The following is a 20,331-nucleotide window of genomic DNA, read 5'->3' as shown; positions in this document are numbered from 1 at the left end:
TGGTGTCATGAAGCCGTTTTCAAAATTGGGTTAAGCAAACAAGGGAACCCTTTATTGGGCTGTGCGCCGACATTCGTTCCAGCGGAGGTTTACGGAGCACCCGAGCCGTGCCGGGAGCACCCTCGGGAGGAGGAGGTTAAAAACAAAACAAAACCCAGTCCCTGTCTCTGGAGCGCTCACAGGCGAGGGCCCAGGTTCAGATCCCAGCCCACTCAGCCCCCTCCCAGTGCTGTGACCACAAGCACGGCAGGGACCTGCTCCTGCCTCAGCTTCCTCATCTGTACAATAGGACGATCCCGGCTTCTCAGGCTGCTGTGAGGCTGCAACTGTCCTGTCCCCAAACCCGCGCTCCAGGCCTGGTGGCCAGCACGGGCAGAACCCAGCCCATGCTCCAGCTGTCCTCAAGGCCATGCCGGCAGCTGCTGGCAGCAGAGGCCCTGGGAGGAGTTCCAGGCCGCCGCCTCCCCGCCCCCACGGCAGCTGCGCCCAGAGGACAGAGGACACATTATTTCCTGGGACAACTGCAACCCCAGGGGCCGCCAAGTGCTCCCCATCTCAGGACCGTCAGAGGCTGTGCTGTCGTGCGTCCACCCCTCCCCCACCCGCAGACCCTCACGAGGCCCGCGTGGCCCGATGGTTCTCAGGATGTCACTGGGTTTGCCTTCTGTCCTCATTGCTTTCCTCTAAGACGTAGAGAGAGCTGGCATCGGGACTTAAGACTTTCCACTCAGAACACTCAGAGGAGGGGCGCCTGCAGGGGGCTCCGTCAGTAAAGCGACCCTGCCTTTGGCTCGGGTCATGGTCCTGGAGTCCCGGGATCAAGTCCCGCACCGGGGGCTCCCTGCTCAGCAGGGAGTCTGCTTCTCCCTCCACCTCTGCCCCTCCCCGCTCACGTGCACACATATTCGCTCTACCTCTCTCTCGAATAAATTAATTAATTAATTAATTAAAAGAACACTCGAGAAATGCAGAAAAGCCCCGAGTCCTTCAACCACGGGGCCTCCACACCGCTCAGGCCGTGTCCACAGGAAGGCCGCAGAAATCAAACCTCCCCGCTCGGCCCGTCCCTGTCCTCAAGCACACCCTGCTGACCGGCCCGTCCCCGTCCTCAGCACACCCTGCTGACCAGACTCCCACAGCAGACCTACGGGGGCTGCCACTCTGTCCCCACTACGCAGACGAGCAAACTGGGAATATGGAGGTGCAGGCCCACTAGGGCTCTAACCCAGTGGCCAGCCAGGTGGCAAAACAGGTCAGGTTTGCATTTTGGACTCTGTCCAACCAGTCACCCACCACTGTATCGGGAAAGCAGTCACACACTGCTTTCCAAACAAAACCAAACCGGTCCAGGACCCCTTGAAATTAGTGGCAAAACTGCGTAAAAGAAAAATTCCCTAAGAAAAATACTCAGTGGGCTTGGGACCCTAACTACACCCCAACAGGAGGACCTGACCTCACATACACGGAACCAGAATCAGCTCATGTGCTCCAGCACCTGAGGGCCTTTGCACAATCCATCCCCTCTGCCCACAACACCCGACTCCACTTCTGTCAGCTGAAACCCGACTCCCCTTCACATGCACGCCCCCCACTCCCCAGCCCCTAATTGAGATCTGCCCCCTCCTCCATGCACCCAGGGCACGTGGCTGGTCTCTCGCCGCAGACTCAGTCATGGCTCAGGGTTTTGGAGACAGAAGGTGGTGGGTGACGTGGGTCCTGGAGCCCAGCAGCATTCATTATCTGCTGTAAGAGACACCTCCCCTCCCCTCTCTGATCTTCCACCAGGACCAAGAAGGAAGATAAACAGAACCCCAACCAGGAATAGTCCTCACGAGCAACACCAGCAAAAAGAAATTCTATCCCAGAGCTGGCAGGGTCAGCGCAAGGCTTAGATGAAGCAATTGACTACTGCTGGGAACCACTGGAAAAGTTGCTGGAAACTGCCTTAAATTCTTCATAGGTAAGACCTATCTTCTTCAATGTGTTCTTGTCACTTGAGGTTCAGGCACAGCTTTTATTCTCACCAAAAAATGCACAAGTGGGTCCACCCATGGCTGAACAGACAAAAAAAAAAACGTGGATCACCATAGAATGGAACACGATTCGGCCACAAAAAGGAACAGAAAACCCTGATCGGTGCCACAACGTAGATGAACCTTGAGAGCGTGATGCTGAGCCAAAGAAGCCAGACCGAAAAGACCACGTATTATAGGATTCCATTTATAGGAAACATCCAGAACAGGCAAATCCAAAAAGACAGAAAGCAGACAGGAGGCTGCCAGGCACTGGGGAAGAAGCAGGAGCGACTGCTAGTGGCTGTGGGGTCTCCTCTCAGGGTGTGAGAATGTTCTGGAATTAGTAGAACAAAGGCTGGCCAGCATCGTGAAGGTACTAAATGCCACTGAACTGCTCGCTTTCGCATGGTTAATTTCAGGTTAGGGGAATTTCACCTCGGCTTAAGAAGACGATGCACACCCAGGGGCAAAGAGTGCTTTCTCTGTAACTGAGTTTTCCAGGAATGGGACCAAGGGAGCCTGGCTACTGGGCCTCCAGATGGTTCTCCCAATGGCTATTGGCCTCTTCAGCCCAAAGCCACAAGAGCAAAACAACAAAGCCATACCCAGTCGGTCGCCAGGTAGCAATTGGCACCATTTCCCCCATCGGATGGCCTTGGTGTAAAATTCAGGCCAACACAGAACAGAAAACTCATTATTCAAAATTAAAGGGCAGCAAAAGCCCTGTGGCCAGGGAGGTCCCTCATCCCAGCTTCAGGCAGGGTCAGAGCTGGCATCGGGCACTCAGAGTCCACTCTGGAATTACAATGAGGGGTTCCAGGATGGACAAGGACCCCACGCACAGGCAATGAAAGAAACAACTATAGCTAGAAAAGTGGAGATGGAGGAAAAGCTCTCCCTTTATGCTGTCCTTGAACACGGGAAGAGGAAGGACTGGAGTCGCAAACTGCCTTCTTGTTAACACATCAAGACCACACAGAAGATGGCAGACCAAAGAGATGGACAGAGATGGGGACCTGGTGACATCATGTCACCTGGATCAAGCTGTGCCTGAAGTCAACAAAGCCTGGATTCCAGTTATATGAGCCAGGACTCATTCTTAAGTTAGTCTGACGTGGATTTTTTGTCCCTTTCAGCCAACAGAGGCCCAACAGACAAAGAGACTTTCAGAAATGGTTCCATGTATGATGACTCTAAACTCACCTAAAACAAAGTCTGATGCATTCCAAAGGAAGCCTGATACCACAAAACTCCAGAGGCTCAAGGGCAGAGAAGCATTATGAAACAGAACATTTTTATATGAAAAAGGAACACAGCTGGCGTTGGGGGGCAGGGCAGGGCTGTAAAAAAAAAAAATCCCACTGAATTCCTGTCTCATGCAGGCAGCTGAATTCCACAAAGCAGACGCAAAAAAACATCTGAACACTTTCAGAGTTGTGTTCTCCCCTGGCCTCCTCCCTTGCCCAGAATCTGTTCAGACTTTCCAAATGTTCTTATTAGCAAGCAGCCTGGAGCAATTTGGTCCAGGCAGGCCCCAACGCTGGGCCCACTACTCCCCCGGCCCCCAGGGTCCAGGAAGAGAAGACAGAGACACAGGGACAGAAACAGACACAAAGACTAAGACTCCCCAGGAAGCTGCAAGAAGAGGGAGAAGCAGAGGATCACAGGGCCACGGAGGGCATGGAGACCCCCAGAAGAACCAAAGGCCTCAAGGCTCTGAGCCACTATTCCAGGGCCCAGACTGTGTGGGCAGCTGAGGCCTGACGGGGGCTGGCCAGAGACAACTGCCGGCCTGTTCTCTGGGCAGAACTGGACAGGAGCAGGGGGCACAACCCACTGAGGGCTCCAGTCCCCAGGAAGGAAATCAAAGCTCCCTGAAATGGCCCTGAGTCTGGCCACTTGACATGGCCCTACGCCCCTTCACACATACACCACTCGCCTATCGTCCAAGACCCACTTACGGAAACAGCTTTCTTAATGGCAACATCCCTCCCAGGAACCCGTGCAGTCAGGAAGCAGGGGGAGGGCACAGACTCAGGTGCCAGTGCGGGGATGGCAGGCACTGGGAGGACGGAGGCAGACGGCCCGCTAGGGGCACCGGAGGGAAAGCCCTCGGCAGGACAGCCTGGTGGGCAGGGGTGGGCTGTAGACCCAGACTGTCTGGCCTTCAGGGCCCACTTCCCAGCGACCATAGGGGAGTGTCTTTCCCCCTCAGGCTGGGGCCTCTTTATAAGAAGTAAGGTCTGTGATCATACTTCACGGGGCTGGGAACGTGCCACGGAACCACGTTCACACTCCGCACGACCTGGCAAGCTCACTTGACGTGAACTACCATCACCACTGCCACCATGGGGACACCCCTTCTGGGCAGCCCCCCAGTAAAGGACCTGCCTCGGAGAGGATCCCACCATTCAACCCTAACCAGCATCAGGCAGAGAAGACGACCCGGAAGGCCCAAGTGGGCCACTTCCATCTCCTGGCCTGGCTCCCACCACCACCCGTGCTGCAGTAAGAGGAGCGCTAACCACACCCAGCAGCTGGGAGGCTGCTAACCAGCTAACACACGTCGCCACAGTCATGAAGAAGCCGAAAGGAAACACTCAGCCCGGGCAGAGGTGGCTACCGTCACTCAGCTGGCCAACGATGAGCGTGTCACATGGCCCCAGTGCCTATGCCATCCCAGGCAGCGGCAGTACAACAACTTCCAGGGCAGCCAGGGGACTGGCTGGGATCCCTCCCTTGGCACCTCCGTCGGCTTCCTCTGTGTAAAATGGACACTTAAGAAGCTTCCGGCCTCAGTGGTCCTGAGAGTGACTGAAACAGCAGGACCTCCCACACCAGCATGCACATGCTCCCGGCACCATCTCAGCTCGACTTTCCGTTCTAAAGAGGAGTCGAGTGAAGGAGCTCCGCAGGGCACGGGCGGCACGGTGGCCCTGCAGGCTGGACACACCTGGGGAGGTGTGGTCCATCTCCAGCCAAGAAGCGACCCATGGAGCCAGCCTCTGCCCAGCCTGGGTGCACCCTGCCCTGAGTCCCAACTCCCAGCCTCTTGCCCCAGCTGTGCTCCAGCCCACCACGCCCACCCCTTACCTGGCGCCCAGTTCAATAGCAGAAGAAAACGCAGATCGTCTGGTGTCCCCGGCTGGAGCGTCTTACCTTGGACAGGTCGTCAGAGCCCCCGGGCTGGCCCGCAGCCAGCAGGGGAGAGGGCCGCAGCAGGGGGTCGGGTAGCAGCTCCAGGCGAGGGCGCTTGCTCTCGATGAACTCCATCTCTGACTTGCCCAGCTCGGGCAGGTAGGAGTGGGACTCAGGCCGCAGGTGAAGCTCCTGGGACCTACGGGAGACAGGGACATGGGGAATCACATCTACTGCCCTCCCGCTGGGCACCTGCTGGGCGCCACCCCCTCTGGGACCCTGAGAGAGAAGTGCCCCCCTGGGGAAAGGCATGCAGCGAGGCAGCACTCAATCACAGACCTGCCTCCCTGCGTGCCACCGTTCCCTGACTATTTACAGGAAGAGGATGTAGTGGCGGTTCCCTGCTCCCTCATCACTGAGCGGGGCCCGTGACCAGCAGCATCAGCCCTGCTTGGAGCTGCTGACAAATTCAGGGTCTAGAGTCCCACCCCAGACCCAACAAGTCGGACTCTGCACCGAAACGAGAACCCCGGCTGATTCGTGGGCACAGCCAAATCCGAAAAGCCTTGGGGGTCCAGCACAGATGATAACACACATGACGCTATCTATGCGTCACCCACCCCAGGCAGCCGTCACTAGCCAACCACGGCGCTCTGGGCTCGGGCTGCCTGGGGCAGAGATGGGAGCTGTCCAGCCTCATCCCTCCCGACTGGCTCTCCTTAACCTGCTCCCCAGTCTCCAGAGGACGAAACTGACCCAGAGAGGACACGCCTGGCCTGAGTGCACACAGCCGAGCCAGGATCCCAGACTCCACCTCCAGCTCCTGCTCCTCACCAGACAAGCCTCAACACTGCCCCTGCTGAAAAGCTTTTCAAGTTCATGCCCTCCCCGAATGCCCTAAGCACATTCTCACCTCTGGACCTTTGCACGTGCTGTTCCCTCTGCCTGGAGTGCCTTTACCCAGCTCTCTGGATGCCCAGCTACATAATGGACAAGCCCCCCTCCGAGAGGCCTTTCCTGGCCATCCCGGCCAGAGAGGTACTACCTACCCCACCTCAGAGGTCCTTCTGGAGTTATCCTGTATGGTGTCTGTGTGTGTGCCTCTCCCCTGTGAGACTGCAGGCTCCCTGGATCCCCACTGTGTGTCCACAGCCAGCATGTCAGATGTCAGGATTCTTAGCATTAGTGCTGTTATGATCTAGCATCTCGGAGTCCTGCTCTGACCTTGGTCCTCCCCTCCCTGGGGTCCCCATCCCGCTGCACTGGCTCCTTCCCTCCCACCTGGGTTGAAGGAAAGGCAGGCCAGCCCAGCAATGGGCACATGCCTCATCCGGCAGCTGAGGGACAGAAAAGTCCTCAGAGAAGAGGGGAGGACAAGGGGAGGGAAGAAAGGGAGCTCCTCAGGTGAACACTGGTGCCAACATGTCCCTCACAACCAGGACTCGAGCCCTGCCCCTCCACATCTTGGTGGCCAACCTCTCCTGCCTAGCACATAGCCAGAGACCACTGAAGGCCGTGGTGGCTTTTCTGTGCTCACCCCTATCTTTGCCCCAAGTCAAAGCTGTACCGGGACAAGGGCGAGCACACAGCCCGACCGCCCCCCATTTCACACCCTGCTGGGCCCCGCTCTAGCCCAGACCTCCGTTCCCCAACAAGAGAAACGAGGCTGCAGCTCCGAGCTAGGCAGAGGGCCAGCCTCTCCTCACCTTTCATTCCCAGGCTGGAATTCGGACAGCAGGGAGGGCCTCCTCCGCTGGGGCTGGATGATGGAGCCAGGTGACAGGTGGGAGGTATAGTCACGGGGGTGCGGCTGGTACTCGAGCAGCCCGACGTCCTGCAGTGAGAGGCCCAGGAAGAGCGTGAGCGAAGGCAGCCCACCTCACAGTCACGGGCACAGGGGGCCAAGTCACGCACTCCTTGCCCAGTGCTTGCTCCTGAGCCAGGCCACGGACCACGTCCATGGAGTGTGGCTCCAGAGGTCCAGGGTGACCAGAGGGCATGCCCGGAACTGATCACCAGCCAACCTGCACCACTTGGTGGGTGCGTGGCCTCGGTCCCTCACCCCTGCCACCCAGCTCTACGGTTACACCCTCTTTCTGGAGGAGACAGCCGAGCCCACAGGTCAGCAGAGAGCTGGAAAAGCCACAACTCGCCTGTCCACCAACTGGGCACTAAGGGAGTGGGGTGCGCACTAGACAGTGCCAGCACCAACGGCCCGGGAGGCTCAAGGACAAGGTGCCACCTTGGGATTCCCGGGTCTGCTTCCGCGGCGGGAAAAGCCACACACGTGTGTCACATACAAAAACTCAGACCAAATTCAGAACAATAAACCACAGGCAAACCTGCCCCCCCTCAGGAAAATGCCACCTAACGTCTGTGACCCTCTGGGGAAAAACCGAACGATAATAAATTAGACGTACCCTGACTGTCAACTACACTCTGGTTTGAAACCCATTAGAAGATTTTTTATAAAAAGCACAGAGGAGCGCCTGGGTGGCCCCGCCGGGTAAGTGCTGAGCTCTTGTATTCTGAGTCAGGTCATGGTCTCAGGGTCCTGAAATCAAGCCCCATGACGGTCTGCACCCTCAGCAGGGGTCTATTTGAGATTCTCCCCTTCTCCCTCGTCCTCTGCCCCTCCTCCAACTCGTGCTCTCTTCCTCTCTCTCAACTAAGTAAATAAGCCTTTCCTAAAAATTTAAAAAGGATAGAAACAAGTCTTTCAAAAGAGGAAACAGGACTGGCTTCACACTGTCCCGACCCAAATCGATGAGCTCTGTCTGCCTACAGCACCCAGTTCTGTGTGCGGCAGTCAATTAGTGATGTCTGACCCAGGCGAGGCCTGGGAAGAACAGCACCGTGAGTAACTTATTTTCTTCTTGGCACTTCTCTTGAGTCTCCCAATTTTCTGTAAAAACCTACTCATTCTTCTGTTGTCTGTTTTTTGGGGTTTTTTTTGTTTTTGTTTTTTCTTTTTTTTTTTTTTTTGATTTTTATTTTTATTATTTATTTGACAGAGAGAGATCACAAGTAGACAGAGAGGCAGGCAGAGAGAGAGAGAGAGAGAGAGAGAGGGAAGCAGGCTCCCTGCCGAGCAGAGAGCCCGATGCGGGACTCGATCCCAGAACCCTGAGATCATGACCTGAGCCGAAGGCAGCGGCTTAACCCACTGAGCCACCCAGGCGCCCCTGTTTTTGTTTTTTCTAAGCAGTTATTCTGCAAACATCATCAGATGGTACCAGGCATCTGGTACTGGGAACGTATGTGTTTCAGGCCCTCCAGACCAAGCATGGAAGAGGCTGGGCGGCCGAAGGCTAAAGCAGGGGCGTACGTAGAATGAACAGGGACCCCATCAACTTCAGAGGCTGGAAACGGGGAGCAAGAGAAACGTGGGATAAAGCTGCATGGCACCTCGGGTTGAAGGGAGCTGTCCGACGCTCAAACCTTCTGAGACTTGGTTTCCTTATCCTTGAAGCGGTGCCTGACTGGGAAGGAGGCCTCTGTGCCTCCTACCACTCACCCCCCACCCTTAACTCTCCAAAGAACTGCCCCCCAGACGAAGGGCAGCTTGCAGAAGGCAGACAAGGGCTCGGCCTCCCTGTACCCCGTGAGGACGTCTAGCACCAGGCAGCAGGTGCTCGCGCAGGACGGCGGGCGGGAAGGAGGAGGGGGAAGCAAGGCCTCGAGCGAGGGAGTGCAGGCCTCTGGGATCACACTGGCAAGGCTGCCAGGCAAAGATCTCGCGCACACGTACAGAGGTGTGAGAAGGAATCAGCAGGCTTTGCAGTCTGCCAGGAGGAAAATTTTCTCCAGCCGGCTCTTTCGCACAAAAGCAAAATGAGCAAAGCGGCAGAGAGACAGACAATCCAATCCCCCGGGAGAAGGCCGCAGCGAGACTGTGCCGGCAACTGCCAGCGGAGGCGGCAAGAGGCCCACGGGGCCCCCAGTGGGGGGCGCAGAGAGGTCGCTTCACACACTTTCTGGCCTCAGTTTCCCAGTTTAGGAGATAAGCGTGACAGGCTTGTCTGCAAAGACCCTCCAAGGAGCATCCTGAGGCCACTTCTGAAGGGTCCTCACTAAACGCCACCCCAGGGCCTGAAGCTGGTCTCCAGGGCTGACTCCCAAGGGGGTCTGGAAGTCCCACAGGAAGGCAGGAACTGAGGAGACCCCGAGAGAGAAACGGACCCCAGGCGGGGTTCACTGTGCTCACAGGAGACTGGACACATCAGGCACGTGGGCTACCAGCCTCCCCGGCTGCACCTCCGAGTGCGAGAACTCTGCGCCAGTTAACGAAGTAATAACAATACCCAACGTTGGGACGCCTGGGTGGCTCAGTTGGTTGAGCAGCTGCCTTCGGCTCAGGTCATGATCCCAGCGTCCTGGGATCGAGTCCCGCATCGGGCTCCTTGCTCGGCGGGGAACCTGCTTCTCCCTCTGCCTCTGCCTGCCATTCTGTCTGCCTGTGCTCGCTCTCTCTCCCTCTCTCTCTGACAAATAAATAAAATCTTAAAAAAAAAAACAATACCCAACGTTCATAAGTTGCCTGTGTCCGCCTGTCCCTGAAAGCGTCTAACGTACTGATTAATTTAATCCCTGCTTCAATGCCACGAGGTGCGTATCGTCCCACACGGACTTGAGAAATCGGGTGCAGAGAAGTTAGGTGACTTGCGCAGGTCACACAGCAGGGAGGGGAGGTTCTGAGACACAAGACTGGGTCAAGCTGGCTTCCTGCTGAGGGGCAGGGAGGAGCGGGGGCCGGTCCTGAGCCCACCCCACATGGTGACAGCAGCAAACCAGACTTGGGGAGAAGAGGCCAGGCCTGCCCTCACCACGAGCTCCCAGAGCTACTGCTCAGAAAATCGGGGGAGGAAAGTGTCTCCAGGTGAGACCCCCCCCCCCCCCCACATACACCTCTGCTGGCTTCTCCCCAGCCATAGAGCCTCTGACGCTGGGAATTGGGGCTCGCCAATAAAGGGTGCCCCTAAAACTCCCCGGGAAGGTGACATGAGGCTGGAAAAGCAATCTAGCCAGAAGGGAACCCCATCTGGCACGTCCCTGCCTGGATCCTGGGGGGCCACAAAGACAGAAGGGCTGGGGCATCTGAGCCTCGGGCTGAATCCAAACCGGGTCTGGATTCTGGGAGATGTTTGAAGGAGGGGTGAGGAGGAGGATTTTCTTTGTGACTGTGCTAGGTGGAGGGGTGTTCCTCACTAGCCCCCGGGATAGGGCTTCTCACCCCAGAAGGAACTGAAGAAACATCTGGAGCTATAATTGGCAGGGAAAGGACTCATGGGTCCCTCCTGAGGAGTAGGGGCTACGATCAAGACAGCTCCCACCTTAGGGCCTTTGCACGCGCTGTTCCCTCTGTCTAGAACATTTTTTAGCCACGTTTCCCCATGCCTGGCCCTCTAGTTACCTCCAGGTTCTGACTCCAATGTCAGCTTCTCAGTGAGGCCTCCCTCCCTAGTCTAGACTTCCATTAGGACCCGCACAACCTCGGCCCTCTCTCCCTCCTCTTTCTCTGCTCATTGTTTCCCCACGAGTATACCAGCTGCCCGAGGCAGGGATGCTTCTGGTTTGCCCACAGCCCCGTGCCCAGGGCCTGCACATGTACCAGCGCATGGGGTGCCTAAGAAGTACTAAATGAATGAATGAACTTCCCAGCACGGGGGCTCCCAAGAGGCCAAACACCACCCCACCCCACCCCTCGAGCCATCCCCAAGCACTCAGAACCACAATGAGGGAAGGGCCACACAGCTGAGGGACAGAAACTGCAGGCAGCCCTTGGGACACGGGCAAAGCTCTGGTATGCCACCACCCGCCCCCAGCGGCCTATGTGTGTCCATATCCCCCTGTGGCCCCGGCAGGCGCCTGGGTCCCCGACCCTCCAGCCAGGGCAGCGCTGCTCCACGTGAGGCCCGCGATGCTGCTGGTCTGTGACGAGGTGAATAAGGACACACGTGTGTTGGTGCCACAGCCTGCACGCACGCTGCCAGCCTCTGCCACAACCAGTCCCTGCTACCGAGAGCCAGGGCACTATGCCGTAAGCCCTCAGACCGGTGTGGGGCAAACGGCATGTGAGACAGAGGTATCCTGCCCACGAAGAGTCTGACAAGTGTCGATCCAGGGCAGGAGTCAGAAACGGGGCCCAAGGCCAAAGCCAGGCTCGGCGCTCAGCCATCCCTCCACAGCTTGGCGGGCTGCTGCTGAGCCACGAGGGCAGCAGAGCTGAGCAGCTGTGACACAGACCCAACGGCTTAAAAAGCCTGCAATACTCACGGGGAAGGTCTGCTGACCCCTCCTCTGGAGGGAGAGTCCACAATGCGGAAAAGGACACTCACGCTATGTTGTCATAGTAACAGCACCAGCGTTGAAATCATCGTCGTCATTACTTGGTATCAACATGTGCTAATTCCAACCAGGAAGCCGATGCCCATGTCAGGTAATCTGAACCTCGGAATCCTACAGTTACCTTGCTCAAATAAGGGGGAAACTGAGGCACAAGGCAGAAAGCTACTTGTCTGAAATCCCATGGCTAGAATATCATTAAGGCAGGACACAAATGCAGGTAGTCTGGCTCCAGAGCCTGTGCTCTTAACTACCCATCTACACTGAGGCACAGAGAGGTTAAGTAACTTGCCCAAGGCCACACAGCAGAAAGCGTAGCGCTGGATGTCAGACCCTGCACCTTCTGACCTTAAACAGTCCTGCAGCACAAGGACTACTCAAGTCCATCTGGACTTGGAGGAGAAGTCCCTAGAGAGCCGGATAAGAGGCGAGGCAGGGAAGCCAGGACCAAAGCTGGGGGGAGCAGGGCACAGAGAGATCCCGAGCGTACAAGCAGGTGGTCTTCAACAAGCAATGGGCGCTGTGCCGAAGTCAGTGTCTGACTCAGGGGGCTGAGTGTGTGGCTGAAGTGTCGGGAACGGTGGGCTTCCCACAGCCTTGGGGTCCAGGCCTCTGCCTGCAAGCACGCCTGGAATTATGCCTCCCACTGGCGCCATGCATAGCACAGCAGGCAGCCTGGAGGTGGTGGGCCAGCGGACGGGACAATCCCGCTGCCCCTCAGAGTCCAGGGTCCTGCAGCCCCAAAGACAGAGAGGCCTTCCTTGGGGCTCCTGTCACCCCGCCAGGAGTTAAGAGAGGATTGTCGAAGGCTTACTGCACACCGACCCTGCCCAGAGCACCTTGCAAACATCCTTCCCAGGCCCAGACCCACAACTCCACAACCCCACACTGCGGATCGGGAAACTGAGCTTGCCCCACGGGGCTAAGTGAGCAGCCGGTGTCATCCAGCGAGCTGAAAGGAACATCTGGAGGTTCTAGACTCCAGGGGGGACCGGCCATCCAAGCAGCCCGGGGCCCAGGGCATACTGAAAGACGCCTCTGGAGCCAGGAGGCACTGCCCTGAAGGTAACCTTCCAGAAGTGTGTGTGTGGGAGAGGACTGAGCCCCAGGAAGGTCACAGGTCACCGAGCTCAGGCCCCTCCCCTTCCTCCCAACTTCCTGCCTTAGCTACTACGCTAAGAGCCAGGACACCGGGCTCCTGCCTGGCTCTTAGAGACATTTACCTTCCTGTGCCTTGACTTCTCCTCTTCCAAACTCTGTCTTCTAGACCCAAAAAAAGGGGGACATCTCATAAACCCCGCCTATAAAATGGGCTGCTGGGAAAGGGTTAGAAGGCATGGGGCTGTAATGGGGGGAGGGGGAGAGTCTCCAGATTACAGACCCAATGCTGACCTCCTCCCAGCTAAGGGCAAGTGGCCCCAGCTGGGAAACATGCCCAGGACAGCAAGACCGCCCCCCAAACCCCCAGGGTGCCCAGAATTCTTCTTCCTCCCTTTCAGGTGACAAGCAGGGCTAGGCCACCCCAGCACAAAGCAGTGTGGTCAGGGACTGGGGGGACCCCACAGCCTCCACAACACTCAGGACAGACACGCCCCACCCCACAGCTGCCCCAGGGCCCCGCTCACCCCTGGCCTCAGCCTCCTGCCCGGAGTGGGTGGTGACCACTGGGTCCCATCCAGCCACATCCTGCGTCACTGACAGCCCAGCGGGGTAAGAACAGGCAATGTTATGGGTCAGCCAGTGACCCCAAACAACTGGGAGAGGGCCCAGCTGAGCCAAAGGGCAGGAGGGACGGCAGGAGAGCAGGGGCTGCAGGGACCACAGGGAAGGGGGTGGGAGCGCAGTGGGTCCCCAGCAGGAGGGGACAAGACAGGAGAGAAGCCAGAGGCCTCTGCCAGGGGTCCTCAGGCAGCTGCAGGAACAGTGACAATAACGAGGAATAAAAACGCGGATGCACCGGGAAGAGCGTGCGCCAGGTCCCGCCATAAACACTTACCATCGTTGCACTTAATGCCCGTGAGAATGTAGGAGATGGGTGCTCTCATTAACCCAATTTACGAATTAAAAACTAAGGCTCAGGGGCGCCTGGGTGGCTCAGTGGCTTAAAGCCCTGCCTCCATTTCCGGTCATGATCTCTGGGTCCTGGGATGGAGCCCTGCGTCAGGCTCTCTGCTCAGCGGGCAGCCTGCTTCCCCCTCTGTCTCTACCTGCCTCTCTGCCTAATTGTGATCTCTCTCTCTATCAAATAAAATAAACAAATAAATAAAAACTGAGACTCAGAAGGGGTGAGCCACTGGGCCTGGCTCCTCCCCTACAGATTGGGAGCGTACGAGACCCACCCCAGGGTGACTCGGAGCAGCCAGGGCAGCTGTCTGCACGGAAGGCTCCGCACAGAACGTCTGTCCTGCCCTACATGCCCAGTGAGTGAGAGGCCACGGTTTTGTTGTTGCTTCTGGTGATCACAATAAAGGTCACGACACTACATGACGATAACTTGCCCCCAGGAGCATGCTCCTTGGCCCTGGGCACACAGTAGGTGCTCAATAATAGAGGCAGCCATGACGGGGGCGTAGAAGCCTGAAGCTGAAGCCAACCATCTCCCAGCCATGTCTCGCCTGAGGCCTACGGTTTAATCTTCTGGCCTCAGTCCCCTCATCTGCAAAGTAGGATAATAAATAACGCAAGATGCTCTTTCCCAGGCTGTTTGGGAGACTCTGAAGACCTCCCCAGGGTCAAGTTCTTGTTATAGGACTCCATAATGTGCCCGGCTGGCTCTGAAAAGCATCCATGGGGCCCAAACCCTCAAGAGGCTGCTGTGTCTGGGCCACTGGGTTCACATGGTGCTGGAAAGGCCCTCCCACGCCACTTCCGCTCTTCTGATGAGGAGGAACCACGCCAAGCTGTACGCATGCATGCATGCGCACACACACACACACACACACACACAGAGGCCAGCAGAGCCAACCTCTCCCCCAGCTGCGACCGCAAGGCCCCACACCCCCTCACCAGGCTGCCAGTTGCTTGTATGGGGAGGCCCAAGACCCTGAGAGCCCTCTGGCAAGCACCAAAGACGTAGTACCCAGTAGGTGCCTAATAAATGCCAACAGACCAGAAGCAAAGGCCCATCCTTACAGCCACACACAGCTAGAGAAGCAGGCAGGAAACGGGGTCACCATGAGGGGACAGTTTAGCAGAGCTGACCGAGGGTGCACACAAGTGTGCAGGCCAGCAAGTGAGACCACTTCTGCCTCCCCACGGGGAGGTCAGCCCCCAGGGAAGGGGCGGCTCCTCGGTGATCAGAACCAACACCCCAGGTCCCCAAGTCAGGGCTTCAGAGACAGGACATGTTCTGAGCTTCATCCTCGCAGGGCCCCGAGCATCACCACAGTGAATGAGCTCCAGAGCCAAGGAACAGGGAGGGGAGGGTCTCCCAGCAATGCCCACCCCCCACCCCCAGCAAAAAGGGGCCCAGGGGAGGCTGGACTGCCAGGAAACTGTATTCAGCAGGTGCCCCATGTTTGTACGCAAATTCCCCTACTGGCTCTGAAAGACAGAGATCCCAGCTCAACCTGGCCCCAGTCTCCATTTTCCCAGCTTTCAAATGGGAACTGAGAGATTTAGCAAAGTTCCAGATGCCAGTGGTCTCTGCCATGGCACCCCATGTCCCCTCAGGGGACACAGGAACCCTGGCTGGCTACCGCTGGAGACACGGCAGCCCTCATGAGGACTCGGTGAGAGAAGAAGGCCCCAAAGGTGGCCCCAGGGAACACACACACCCCTTACTTACCGTGTGGGGCCGGGCGATCTGCACGGGGTAGGAAATGCCATGGGGCGGGTAGCGGGGCTCAGTGGCCCTCCACGTCTGCGCCACAGGCTGCGTGGATCCCGACATGGCGGTGAGTGTCCTGGGGCTCTTGGGCCCCAATAATCTCTCAGTGGTCACTAAGGTTAAAAGCCAGTCCTTGTCATCTGGTTGTGGGTCGCCCTGTCACAGGCACCTGAGAGAAAACCAGAGAAGAAACAAGATCAGCCACAGGGCAATGGCCCTTCCGGGGACCCTGGTGGGGCCCTCTAGTCATTCTTTCGGTCCCTGAGGAAGGGCCAGCACACAGGCCCTCCTCCATGCCGCTGGGGCACTCCCTGCCCACTGACAGCGGGAGACGCGACCGGCATGTGAGGGACCGCTGAGCCACAGACCAGGCCAACAGGTGCCACAAGAGCCACATCATGGAAAGCCATGACCCCACCTCCAACCAAGGCCCTCACCCAGCAGGCACAGGAATCCCCGCTCTGGGGACACTGACCCTACCAGATGGCTCCCGGGCGCCCTCAGCCCCCTGATTTCAACCCATGGAACCCCAACTCTGTGGACGCTGCTTCACCCATCCCCAAAGGGTCCCAAGGGCCCCCCCACCCAACCTCACCTCATGGAACCCCAAGTCTATGGGGGCCACCCCCAAAAGTGTCCCAAGCCCTGTCGACCAACCGAACCCACCCCAGGACCTCTCCGTGTTTCTGAGTCACCAGCGCAAAGTTTTCTGAAAGCACCCAGTTCTGGCAGGCAGCTGAACCTGTCCTGGGAGGCACGGGCAGGGTGAGGCACACATGAGTGTCCTGGGCCGTGGTGGGCAGGGTCAGCTCCAGCAGGACCCAGGTCATAGTGGGACCCCGCAGGCCTGCCTGGGCCTCTCCGCGACCCTGTGCAGGAGCAGAGCTGGGAGTGAGGGGTTGGGCAGGGCTGGTGAGGGGATGAGGTACAGGTGGGGGAAACAGCAAAGGACAAGGGCAGGAGCCAGCAGGGCCCCAGATGGCTGCTGGGGGCCGGGTAAACACTGCCTTCCTCGGGGGAGAAACCACCCGAGTCTCCAGGCTAAAACGAATCTCAAGCAACAGTCCAGTGTCTTTATAGGTGGGGAAACTGAGACTCGGGAAGAAGAAAGGACTCAAGTCAAGGGAGCAAGGAGGCCCTCGGTCAGAAGCTGCGTTTGCCTGGAAATCTCTGGGGGCCTCCATCCCACCCAGGATCCATCTCTCCCTCTCCGGCTGCAACTTCACAGGCCCGCCAAGGTTACCCTCAGCTCCGCTGCCTAAGCCCAGAGCGAGAGCCCACCCCACCCTCAGCAGCCCCTCAGAAAAGTGTGTCCGTCAGGCTCCGCCACGTGCAGCCCCATCCTGCAGCCGAGGAAACCCCAAAATGGCACAGAGCCCCCACCCTGGATGCCCTGGCGTGCTGGGGAGGGCTGGGGTCGCATCTCCAGCAATCAGCCAAACAGAACACACCCCCAGCTCCCCATCACCTCATGGCGTCCCCCATCGCCATCCCCTGCCACTGACGAGGTGGACGCCTCCTCCGAGATGGACACCTGGACCTTCCACCGGTGACCGGCCTGGTGGGGGTCTAATGTGAAAGAATGCTGGAGGGAGGGCGGAGATGGCAGGGGTCAGAGGAGGAAGGAGACCCCTATCTGGGGGCCTAACTGTGTCCCACTCCCCACCCCCATCTTCCATGGCTTTAAACTAAGCAAGTCCTTTCTGGGAACCATCCTCCCTCCTCTGGCTCCAGGACTGGTCACGTGATCCAGGTCGGACCAATCAGATTCCTGAATCCCAGGGCCAGGGATTGGTTCAGAGATGGGCATGTGACCAAAACTAGGCCTATGAGAAGCAGTCTTGAGAGTTTTGCTGGAGGAAACCAGGAAGGGGTGGAGTGCTCTGTGGCCACCTCATGGCAGGTGTCTGCCCAACCGACACCAACCGGCCAGAGGACAGAGCTGAGGGTGGAGAGAGCATAGTCGGGTCCTGGAGACAGCCATGCCTAAAGGCAGTAGAAGCCGGCTCCTTCGTTCAGGAGAGCTGAGACACTCCTGTGTGTTTTGCTTCGCCAGCCCAACCTGGGTTTCTGTCACTTGCCACCACAAGTTCTGACTCACCCAGCGAAGAAAGGAGTCAGAGACCAATACACCTACAAGCACCTCAGGAAGTTCCCTCGTGGGCTTGTCCCAGCCGACAGGATGCACCGTGTAATTTTTACGAGCATAGGAACACCTGCTCGGCTAACAGGCGCTACGAGTATCGCTCTCACTAGAACCTTCTCTGTACTGGCTCTAGCCGGGGGTTAGTGATGCTTTGATGTGGGGGAGGGGGACGGACCTGCGCTGCCAGTTCCCACCAAGGGCAACGGGGCATCTGTCCTGCAGCCCGGAGACAAGCAACTGGCCTTGAGAGAGGGGCCGGTGTGGCCACTGCTGCTGGACCCCGTTCCAGAATTCCCACTGTTCCAGTTCATTCCAAGCCTAGGAGACCCCCCCCCCCCCCCGCCAATCAATGCAGCGATGCAAATTCTAGTCTGCTCTCTCTGGGCTTTCAGCAGTTGCCTCCCTTTCTCCGAGGGGGTGAGGCCAGCACGTTGGTGGGGGAGACGCTCACACTCCTTGCCCCCCTTCCAAGAGCACCTCGGGCAACTTCCAAATTGCTATGTGATTCTACACCGCAGAAGGCGGCCGAGAAGGCTGATTTTCCCACAGCTTTCCTGATTGCCGCCTCTGCCAAATGCTCACGAGTGTGGTACACGTGGGCTCCAGGAGCCAGGGAGGTGACACCTTTCCAAACCAGCCCTGGAGAATCCTCGGCGGTATCCCCACCCCACCCCACACCAAGGACAGGGTCTGGCTGGCTTCCCACTCCCTCAAGACACACGGTGCATCCACCGCCAAGCTTGGGAGGGCTTCAGCCATCAACAGGTCACCCCAGCAGCTCCCTGACAACTGTCCTCCCACGCATGTCATCCCCAAAGCCAGGGGACTCTGGCATTCACCACGAGCTTACTTAAGAAACCCAATTTCCATCCCTTCCAACCTCAGTCCCATTTATTGCCAGCTCAAAAAAAAAAATTTTTTTTTTTTTTTTTTTTTTTTTAAGGAAAACATTTTGGTGGTTCCTCCAAAAGTTAAACATAGAATTACCAAATGACCCAGCAAGTCCAATCCTGGGCACATACCCAAAAGAACAGAAAACTGGGACTCAAACAAATGCATGTATACGAACGTTCATAGCATTATTCGCAACAGCCAAAAGGTGGAAACAGCCCAAAAGTCCACCAACTGATGAACAGACAAACCAATTGTGGTCCATCCATACAGTGGAACATGATTTAGTCACAAAAAGAAATGAACCACTGACACAGGCCACACCACAGACGAACCTCGAAAACATCACGCTAAGAAAAAGTAGCCGGTCACAAAGGGCCAGATCGTGCCTCAGTCCACTCACAGGAAGTTCCCAGAAGAGGCAAACCCGCAGAGACAGAAAACAGACTGGAGGCTTCAAGGGCTGAGGGGGTGAGCAGGGACTGCTGATGACCCCCATGTTTCCAGGTTCACCACACATTGAGGGAAACGTGTTGTGTTAAAATTAGGTAAAGGGAGGATTTGCATAACACTGTGAATGGAAAAACAAATTTAAGCATTGACTTCATGGAGGTTTGAATGTGAACCACAAGAAGAAATAGAATACTCCTTCATCAAAGACACGGGGCGGGGAGGATGAGGGAGCCCCAAGGGACGGCAGGGGGGTACCCCGGATCTGGACTGGGCTGGAAGGTGTTCTGAAGACGAACCCAGACAGCAGCAGGGATAGGACGCGGCAGGCCTGATCCCATACCGTGGGTCTGGTGGCTTTGGGGTCAGGAGAGGGTAGTGGGCGCTGTTTATTTACAGAAACTTTGGGAGCTGAGCCCCAAGCGAGTGATAAGGCAGGGCCCAGCCACAGAGGGTCCAGTGCCCCCACAGGGTGCCACAAGCAGCAAACTGTGAGCTGAGAGAAGGAAGCCCAGTCTAGCCCAGCCTGGGGGAGGGCGAGGGGGCATCAGGGAGCACTTCCCAGAACGGGCACAAGACGGTCAGAGGGAGTCAGGTGGAGGCCGTCGCCCAAGCGGGAGCCCAGAGGTGAGACCAGGCGCCATGCACTTGAGAAATTCATTGAGTGAGCACAAGACAGGGAGGGCGCACCATCGCTCAGGGCTCCCGGGGCATGGCAAGGATGGATTCTGTTCTCGGGGCCCCGAGGAGCCACAGGCAGTGGCTGGAGAAGTAAAGGGTCAGTGTGTTTCCAAGCAGCCAGCCAGGAGACCTGGAGGCTGCTGAGGACATCCAAGCAAGAGACGACGCTGGCAGGACCGGAACTGCGGTCACAGAGCAGGAGAAGCAGGCAGGAAGGTTGGGACGGAGCTTACCGAGGGACAGGGACCCTCCGGCCTGCTGGGAGGACAGCATGCTTGGGAAGTGCTGCCATCACGCCTGGTAAACAGCAGGTGCTCAATGAGGCCAACTCAAAAAGGTCAGAGCTCAAAGGAGGGAAGACGGCAGGGAGGTTAAGAACTTGCTGAGTCGGGTGGCAGGAGATGCTTCTTAGCCCCAGAGCCCCAGACGGGGCCACGAGAGGCCCATTCAGGCCTTACCCACCCAAGCCACAAACCGCGACACCAGGGCTACCGCGCCAGTCAGCGGAGGGCCGAGAACTGCAGGGCTGCCCACGGCAGGGGTCCCACGCACAGACCAGGATGGGGCTCCCCATGAATGGCCCACGGTGGGCCCCCCCACACACACCGCAGGGGCTCCAGTGTGGCTTCCCACCACACCTACCCCGGAGGCAGCATCCAGCAAGGGCCCCTGGGCAGTCCCCGGGAGAGCCCACGGGCTGCGGGTCCCCTGCGCCGGCACCCCACAGTCCTAACCTCCCATCCCTTGCTCCGTCGCTTGCGTGGCTTTGGTAAGGCTTCCAGACCCACAGGAGGAAGCTCGCTGCTCCAGGTTCTGTCTGCCTTGATCCCTGCTGT

The 20,331-nt window shown here is 57.8% G+C and overlaps 1 protein-coding gene across 28 annotated transcripts in view; it reads right to left on the bottom strand.

Annotated features, from left to right (window-relative positions):
• The window catches only part of NCOR2 (nuclear receptor corepressor 2), a 208,505-nt gene that overhangs the window by 128,489 nt on the left and 59,685 nt on the right, over window positions 1–20,331 (bottom strand). For all 28 annotated transcript variants that reach the window (XM_047697890.1, XM_047697898.1, XM_047697897.1 and 25 more), the window contains 3 exons: window positions 15,286–15,496; window positions 6,860–6,987; window positions 5,175–5,352 (listed from right to left, as the gene is read on the bottom strand). In XM_047697890.1, the coding sequence (XP_047553846.1) occupies window positions 5,175–5,352; window positions 6,860–6,987; window positions 15,286–15,390 (411 nt within the window). In that variant the 5' untranslated portion in view covers window positions 15,391–15,496. The remainder of the gene's footprint in view (window positions 1–5,174; window positions 5,353–6,859; window positions 6,988–15,285; window positions 15,497–20,331) is intronic.

This window comes from Lutra lutra, chromosome 12 (genome assembly GCF_902655055.1).
Source record: "Lutra lutra chromosome 12, mLutLut1.2, whole genome shotgun sequence".
In the NCBI taxonomy this organism is placed as follows: domain Eukaryota; kingdom Metazoa; phylum Chordata; class Mammalia; order Carnivora; family Mustelidae; genus Lutra; species Lutra lutra.
Note: the sequence above shows the minus strand (reverse complement) of the source record. Positions and strands in the feature narration are given on the sequence as shown.